Source organism: Sinocyclocheilus grahami, unplaced genomic scaffold (assembly GCF_001515645.1).
Source record: "Sinocyclocheilus grahami isolate Dianchi unplaced genomic scaffold, SAMN03320097.WGS_v1.1 scaffold242.1, whole genome shotgun sequence".
NCBI lineage: Eukaryota > Metazoa > Chordata > Actinopteri > Cypriniformes > Cyprinidae > Sinocyclocheilus > Sinocyclocheilus grahami.
The window spans coordinates 1,168,813-1,177,557 of NW_015505421.1; the positions used below are offsets into that span (position 1 = coordinate 1,168,813).

At 34.6% G+C, this 8,745-nt stretch overlaps 1 protein-coding gene across 1 annotated transcript; it reads left to right on the forward strand.

The window, feature by feature from the left end:
• The first annotated feature begins 1,831 nt into the window (after positions 1–1,831).
• LOC107598002 (uncharacterized protein C18orf19 homolog B-like) lies at positions 1,832–4,848 on the forward strand. The gene is made up of 3 exons (XM_016289242.1): positions 1,832–2,299; positions 3,561–3,672; positions 3,766–4,848. The coding sequence occupies exons 1-3, from the start codon at positions 1,896–1,898 to the stop codon at positions 4,063–4,065; spliced, it is 816 nt and encodes a 271-aa protein (XP_016144728.1). The 5' UTR covers positions 1,832–1,895; the 3' UTR covers positions 4,066–4,848.
• The last annotated feature ends 3,897 nt before the right edge of the window (positions 4,849–8,745 follow it).

An 8,745-nucleotide genomic window follows, 5' to 3' on the forward strand; every position in this document is an offset into this window, starting at 1 on the left:
ACCTGTGACTTTTGAATCATTACTAATGTCTAACTAACAATAATCATATATAGTTAACTTTAAAACTTATAATAACATGTTTTCAGTTACATAGCAATAACCTAAAGCAGATTTTTTTTTCTATAAATCTGACAAGGTCTATAAATAATTCTTAATTCATTTGCAACAAAACTATAAAATTTTGTTGCAAACGGCTGAAGACATTATAGTACTATATCTCAGCTCGCCCCTCAACATGCACGCGTTCGGAGATTCAGCAGCCCAACACTGAATATTATTTTGTGGGCGTTGTGTTTTGATTAATACAAATATACATATACAAATACAAAAATGAAATTTAAATGACCCTGCTTCTAAATAAATAAAGCAGTTATTATTTTATTTAGTTACAAACGGGCCAAAAGAGACCTCCGAACTAGTAGGCAACCAGAAAAAAAAATAAAACCTTAACGTTTTTGCTCAGAATTAGTTTTTAATCCCTGCTTGATTTTAGTCATACATGATAAATATCAAATACATTATAGCTTGACTACAAGTTTAAAAACAACGCTGCAATTGTTATAATTAAGGAAATTAAACTTACCATCATGAAATGTCTACACAGGCGATAATGCCAAAAAGAAAGAGAAACATCGGAAAATAGGCATATTTTATTCAAGACATTACTATATGACATCAACATGCATTTTTCATTCTTGCAATCACTGCCAAAATGTCCAACTTCACCATGATGAACTTAAAATTGGGTTCTATTATTTTTCCTCAACAGTTCTCCTCACAAAACGAAATTCATTTCAAACACAAATTTGATAAGAACAGACTGGAAATTATTAGCAACACCAAAATAACAGCAAAGCTCATGTTTTCTGTTAGTTTAAGAAAAGTAGCCCAAGAAAAGTAAAACCAAACTTTGTGGCAATAATTAAGACCAAACTGAACATGGTGTGTGTTTATGGTGCATGTCGGCAATGTTGTCTTGGCGGGGGCGGGGTGTGGTGGAGGTGGGGCTTATGTAGATGATATTATCGGATATCGCGATATTTTTAAAGGCGATTATCGATACAATATTTTTGACATATCACCCAGCCCTATCGTGCTGTGTGTACATTAATGAGGAAAAAAAATTAACTTAAATGATTTTAGCAAATGGCTGCAATATAACAGAGTGAAAAATTTAAGGGGGTCTGAATACTTTCCGTACCCACTGTATATCTATCTATCGATCTATCGATCTATCTATATATCTATCTATCGATCTATATATCTATCTATCGATCTATATCTCTATCTATATATATATCTCTATCTATATATCTATATCTATCTATATATCTATATCTATCTATATATCTATATCTATCTATCTATCTTTATTTATTCCTTCTCTTTCTAGCTTTTACTTATTTGAACAATGTCTAAGAACTTGGTATTACAACCACTTCTTGTGTCTGTTTGCCTCTTTAAGAAGAATCGCTTTATGTATCCCCCAATTGTAAGTCGCTTTGGATAAAAGCGTCTGCTAAATGACTAAATGTAAATGTAAATATATCTATATCTATCTATATCTCTATATATCTCTATCTATCTATCTATATATATCTATCTCTCTATCTCTCTCTATCTATCTCTCTATATCTATCTCTCTATATCTATCTATCTCTCTATATCTATATCTATATCTGTCTATCTATATATCTATCTATATATATCTATTATCTATATACGTGTGTAAAATTGTTTAATTTTAAGTAAAATTAAAATTTTTAAAGTCATACTTTTGTATTTTTTCAGACTAATCAGCAAGATGTTAATAATCTGGGTGTAACTTTTGTTTGACACCAACTTCTTTGTGTTGTCCAGGTCCTGTAGGTGGCGCTCTGTAGGTGGAGGAGGTGATGCAGCGGTTGTGGGCTCCAGTCACGGTGCGGCGCATGGTCCTGCTGCGCTCCGCGTACCTGGGTCACACCTGGGATAAGCGTGAGCTTCCTGTGACCGTCCAGATCTCACGCTGCTTCAGTTGCACTAATGTCATCAGGACGAAGGAGGGCCACAAAACGTCCACGGAGGAAGAAACGCCATTAAACCCTCCGCAGAGTCTAGCTGGGACTGAGGGTCTTTATAAGGCTGATACGGGGTCTGCCCCTCAGAATAAGGGTGACGTCGACCCTCTGCAGGACAAGTCTATCGGGCTCTTTCAGAGATTTAAAAAGACGTTTAAACAGTATGGTAAAGTCATGGTGCCTGTGCACATCGTCACGTCCACTGTGTGGTTTGGGAGCTTTTATTATGCTGCAATGAAGTAAGTGAACATCAGCATTCTGCTCAGTAACGCACCCTTTGACAATAAAAACAATGACAAGTGCAAAGTTCTATTTTAAAATGTTCTGTCTTTGTTTTGACTTGTCCAGCTTGTCAGTTCTTGTTCTGATTTATTATTTTTTTCAGTCCTGTCAGTGTTTTATTTTGACATTGACGTTTTAAGAATTTAGGATTATTTATATATTTGAAGAGATCCAATGCAAAAGCCTCTAAAAGCCATCTTGGTCAAAAATGAGATAACGATACTGAGTGAATGCTCTCTCTATATCGTATATGTTCATCAAGTACTTTCACTTCAAATGCGCTAAATCCCAGCCTCAACCCATTCAGAAGTACCAGTATTTACATAGAAACCCATACATAGTAGCCAGAAAGAAATGCACATTTTTAAAGAAAATGTCAGACGTACTTAGAGGCTTTTGCATCTGAACTCTTCATTTAATTTTGTATTTTATTGATGTTTTACAAAGATGGCCTTTTGTAAGCATGGACCTTAGAAAGCCACATTTCTTAATTAAATGGACAGTTAATTAGGGATAATTCTGCTGATAAATTCTGTCGATAAATGGCCGATATTAAAATTATACTATTTTCTCCATTAAATAAAAAATAAAACACTAAAAACTAAAATCAGTTATTTTAAAAGTTGCAGCTGAATATAGGCATCACAATATAAAAATGTACAGTATGAAAAGTGAATATTCATTTGCTAAAGATTACATTTAATTTATTAAATTATTAGTGCTTTTAAAGATGAACTTTACAGCTGTTGTCATCTAACATTCACTTAATGTAAATGTTGAAATGAGTTAATCACAATTAAGAAAAATTTAAAAAATCTGATAAGCGATATAGTAACAATATATTGTGCATTATAAAATTAATGTAGCTTTATGAATATGATGTATAATGTACTCATTATACATGTAGCTTTGTTGTCTTGTGGCACATACATACGTGTGGCTTTAAAAGTTTTTAATTCAGTAAACTACACGAATCGAGGTGCTTCAAAGATCAAACCATACAGACTAAGTGTACTGGCATTAAGTGAGGCTGGCAGGGAGGTTGAGTTTTACCAGATAAAGTCCGTCTGAGCTTCAGCAGGTCAGACAAGCTTTAGCAGTATCCTCTGTACGGTCAACTACTGCTATACAAACAGCACTTGAAGGTTAAAAAAAGCAAATCGTCTCTCTCTTGTAAAGGTACATGAGTGACATGTTAATGTTCTGCGTTCTCCACAGTGGGGTGAATCTGGTCCCGTTTTTGGAGTTCATCGGTTTACCGGATTGGATGGTGGGAATTTTGCGGGATTCCCAGGGTGGTTATGCACTCACAGCCTATGCAATGTATAAGGTATATAAACAAAACCTAAGATTATTTGACATGGATTTAAAATGTACATGATTAATCATTGTGTGCGTTATTATATCACTTTGTCTATCACAGCTCGCTACTCCTGCACGGTACACTCTTACACTGGGTGGCACGTCCCTGTCTGTACAGTACCTCCGCAAACATGGATATCTCTCCACCCCTCCGCCTGTTAAAGAGTACCTTCAAGACAAAATGGAGGAGACCAGGGAACGACTGACTGAAAAAATGGAGGAGACAAAAGAGAGGTTTTCAGAGAAGATGGAGGAAACCAAAGAACTGCTCTCAGAACGAATGGAGGAGACCAAAGACAAGTTTTCTGAGAAACTGCAGGAGACGAAAGACAAAATTACTTTTCGTAAGAAAGCCGACTAGGCTGCATGGCAATGGGAAGAGAATGTGGAATGTTTCACACAATCAATAATTGCTGTCACAGGGTATTTGGTGTTGACTTAAAGGGATAGTTCAGCTGAAAATGATTAACCTTCTCCTGCTGAAAACAAAAGATGATCTTTTGAAAAATGTTTTTTGTCCATATAATGCAAGTCAGTCGAGTCCAAATCAACTTTGGACCCCATTGACTCTTACTGTATTGACAAAAAAGTCTTCTGTGTTCATACAGGTTTAAAATGACTTGAGGGTGAGTAAATTTTTGGGTGAACTATCCCTTTAAGCAATGCTCACACAAGATCCATCATCATGTCGAAATGGTTTCCATGCACTTAAATCTGCAGGTTGAGTGTTTTGGAAAGAAGCAAACTTGAACTAGCAATAATACTAGAATTATATTAAGCCAAAATCATGTTAATTGTGTTTGTGTGAATGTATTTTACTTCAACAGTTTTAAGTATTCAAAAGTATTTCTACTTGGTTATCAAGTAATAATTAAATATCAGTATCTATTTGATATTTAGTTCTTTTCCATTTTTTTCCATATATGCGTTTGCTATTTGAGTTCTTGTGCATATTGCCTACAGTCATCCAGACTGTACAATGTCTTGAATTGCACTGTGTGGACTGCTTAAAAACTCAGTGGGTAATTGATTGCCCACTCCAAATGCATTACTGTACTGAAGCTGCTAGTTTTTTAGTCTAAACACAAATCACCTTAATATGCCAATGCTCAATGAGAGAATAATAAAATTGTTGATATGAAAACGCATTCAGGATATTATTTTACCTAAAGCAAAAATTAAAGTATTAGACACATCAGCAACTGGTACTTTTAGTTTATTAGTTAACTGCAGTTGGACAACAGCAGAAGTACAAGCATAAAAGTTTGACTATAACAGTGATTAGAGCAACATGTTTGGATTACTTTTTCTGAAAATAAAAAAAGCATTACCGTAACAGACCTTATGCTTAAAACCTATTACACCAAATTGATTTAAATAGAAAATATGCACATGTATATAAAATGTCCTCACACATGAACATATGGAGTAACATGAGCCGGGGAAAATGTAGAGTGTAAAAGGCCTGATATTGTGTTGCTTTCTAATGCTGAGTGTCTTGTTTCAGACACTCGATAAGCATCTGAATTAAACAAGTCTAAACCTTTTCGGTTTTGTTAGTTCTCTGTGCTTGTGCAAGAAAGAAAAGCATCTCGGTACATTGCTCAAAAGGTCACTGCTGTTAGTCAGGTGCTTGTAGTCAAAATGGCATCGCTATGTACATTATCTGCAGGTATATAACTATAGACATGCGAATACAAGCTACTGTACAGTGGAGCACCAGCACATAAATATCTGCAATTTTAAATCTTTTTTTGCTCCTATACACCACATACACAAGAATGTCTGAAATACAGTATATAACAAAAATAAGAATGTTAAAACTACATCTCTCATTTGGTTCATTATTAAACTTGCAAAGACAGGAAGCACAACACAGGGTGGCATGAAAAGTCATGTACATGTTGGGATTAAAATGAACACTGTTGTTTTAAGCAAGACTGCCATATCACGATCCCGCAGCGTTTTTTGTCCGTGAGTGGAAGTCTGGCACTGGTAACTACATATTCCATGTTTCCATACATTGGATTCTTATTTATAACTAGTTCAAATTAAAATGGTTTTCTACATAAGCCTGTTTCCACCACTGGGGGGAAAAAAGTAATTGTGACACTTTTGTTTTTGGAATTGCGAGGTATAAACTCAGAATTCTGACTTTTTCCCTCACATTTCTGCGTTATATCTTGCAATTCCATCCTTTTGCTGAATTCTGAGTTTACGTCTAACAATTCTGTAATTCAGGTTCACCCCCTCCCCCCTCACAGTTCTGATTTAAAAAAAAAAAGTCAGAATTGCAGAATACAAACTCAGAATTCAAATTTTTCACATAATTCTAAATTTACACCATTGCAGTTTTTTTTTAAATCTCAGAATTCTTAGCTTACATATTTCTCTTCCATCAAGGAATAATAATAAATAAATAAAACTTTTTATTCCTTGGCAGAAAAAAAAAAATCATAAATCTGACTTCTTTTCTGGCAATTGTGCATTAAAGCAGCACTATGTAACTTTTGGCGCTCTAGCGGTTAATAAACAGAACACACATCCCGCGGAAGAACATTCCAACCGGAGCTACTTCTCTAAGTTTATGTCTATGGCGATTCACGCAGGTATGTGTTACTCCGCAGCGGTGACGACCCGACCAGGCTACAATAGTCCAAATATAAGTACTTATTATAAGTGTACCGTAGTGATTCGGAATAAGACAAAACGCGGTTTGGAAGATGAATTCATGATGCACTCGCTCATTATACACATTTTGAACACAGAAAAAGTTACATAGTGCTGCTTTTCTAACAATTCTGACTTTTTTCCCACATAATTTCTCATGACTGTGAGATATAAGATCAGAATTGCTAGAAAAAAAAATCTGAATTGTGAGAAATATTTTTCATCTTGTGGTGGAAACAGGTTTTCATAATTTTCTGATTAAAAAACTAGTTGAATAAATTCCTTTGTGTGATCATGATGCACTCGCTCATTTTGCACATTTTGAACACAGAAAAAGTTACATAGTGCTGCTTTTCTAACAATTCGGACTTTTTTCCCACATAATTTCTCATGACTGTGAGATATAAGATCAGAATTGCTAGAAAAAAAAATCTGAATTGTGAGAAATATTTTTCATCTTGTGGTGGAAACAGGTTTTCATAATTTTCTGATTAAAAACTAGTTGAATAAATTCCTTTGTGTGTATATTTGTGCCTTTTGTTGTTGGGGCAGTGTTCAGATTCAAAACTCTGTAAATTCAGTATTTTCATAATTAAGCATCCTTCTGTTATTGAATTTCCTTGTTTGCCAAAATAATAATAATAATAATAAAATACAGTAAAAGAAAGGAAAAAAAAGCACATTTGAACAGTAGGCATTTACAAATCCGTTGCCACCATGTTAAAATCTTTATATCAGCTATAAATTGTTACATTATTAACAATGTCTTTTTTTGTGGTTTCTACCCATTGGGTAGGATATGTGCATACAGACTAACTTTATTTACAGCACCTTACAAATAAATGATAAAAAAAAAACATTACACAGAAGAAAGCACCATTGGAAGTGAGGCACAGCTAAGGTGGGAACTTTTAGAGTGCAAGTGGGTTCCTACGTCGCTCAAAAAAAACAACACGATCGATAGGCACAGATTCAGCTCGAGTAACATGCAAACTCCTTAAACAGTAGAAAACGTCTGAAAGCTCTTCCTTTGAGACAGAAACAAATTGTGGTAACATTTACCAGGATGGTGCAAGGATGGACAGACAGGCCAAACAAAAAGTGCAGAAGAAGAGAAGCAGCATAGCAGCAGCAGCAGCAATGGCGGGAGCAGCAAACTGTCTAATGAAAGCGTTGAAAACGGCCAGTGAAAAGAACAGACGGACAGGTAACAGAGAAAGGGCTCTTAAATCCAATACAGTTCTGAATGCAGCGACATTGTGCTCTCACTCTCTTTGTAGTCTTGGTTAATCTTCGCAGATGGTCTGAGAGAAACATCTCATCTCAGGCTCTGCAATATGTTTCTGAAGTTGTGAGTTTTTAAAGTCTGTGCTTGAAAGACAAGAGCATCTAGACACCATTCAAGCAACTCTACTATTCTATATCTAGCTGAGCTGCTGGAATTCTAGAATCCAATACTAGCCATTTTGATGGGAATCTAGAGTTATAAAAGTGATGGGATTCTAGAATTATAATTGTAAAATTCTAGGGTTATTACATTCTAAATCAGCTAGAATCTAAATGTGATAGGATTCTAGAATTCTAAAATCTAGCCTACAATGGTGCTTCTACTAAATACTGAGCAAAGGGTCTGAATATTTAGGACCATGTGATATTTCAGTTTTTCTTTTTTAATACATCTGCAAAAATGTCAACAATTCTGTGTTTTTCTGTCAATATGGGGTGCTGTGTGTACATTAATGAGGAAAAAAATTAACTTAAATGATTTTAGCAAATGGCTGCAATATAACAAAGAGTGAAAAATTTAAGGGGGTCTGAATACTTTCCGTACCCACTGTATATATATAATATTATATATACACACACACACAGTAATTAAACTATTTTTAATGTTATTGTTTAATAATATAATATTCCGGCTTTGTGAAACAAACAAATGAAATAATTTTAATTAACAGCAAATTGTTTCCCACATCAAGTACATTTCTAAAGCAAATGACTGGAAACATTCCAGATCGCAATCTGACTTGAAAAGCATGGTGGAAAATTTGTTTTGCTATTTGTTCGTGAAAGTTGGAACCAGGTTAATGGAGAATATTATGTTTCATTAGTAAAGTGCGTGCCTCAAAGAATTCAATTCGTCATTAATTTGTTTGAGTTCATGTTTCACGAAACCAGAATGTTCAGCTATTAAACAAAAAGAGTTTTGTGATTCATGTATTTGCCATAAAGTAAAAATAAATAAATGAATAGAATAAATCTGTGTGAATATCCTCCAAGTGTGGTTATTCCATCATTTTTGCCAGAGGTTGAAACTGCTAGGATTTAAAAAGTCCAGTTGTTGTGGTTCTACTATTCTAAATATAGAAAA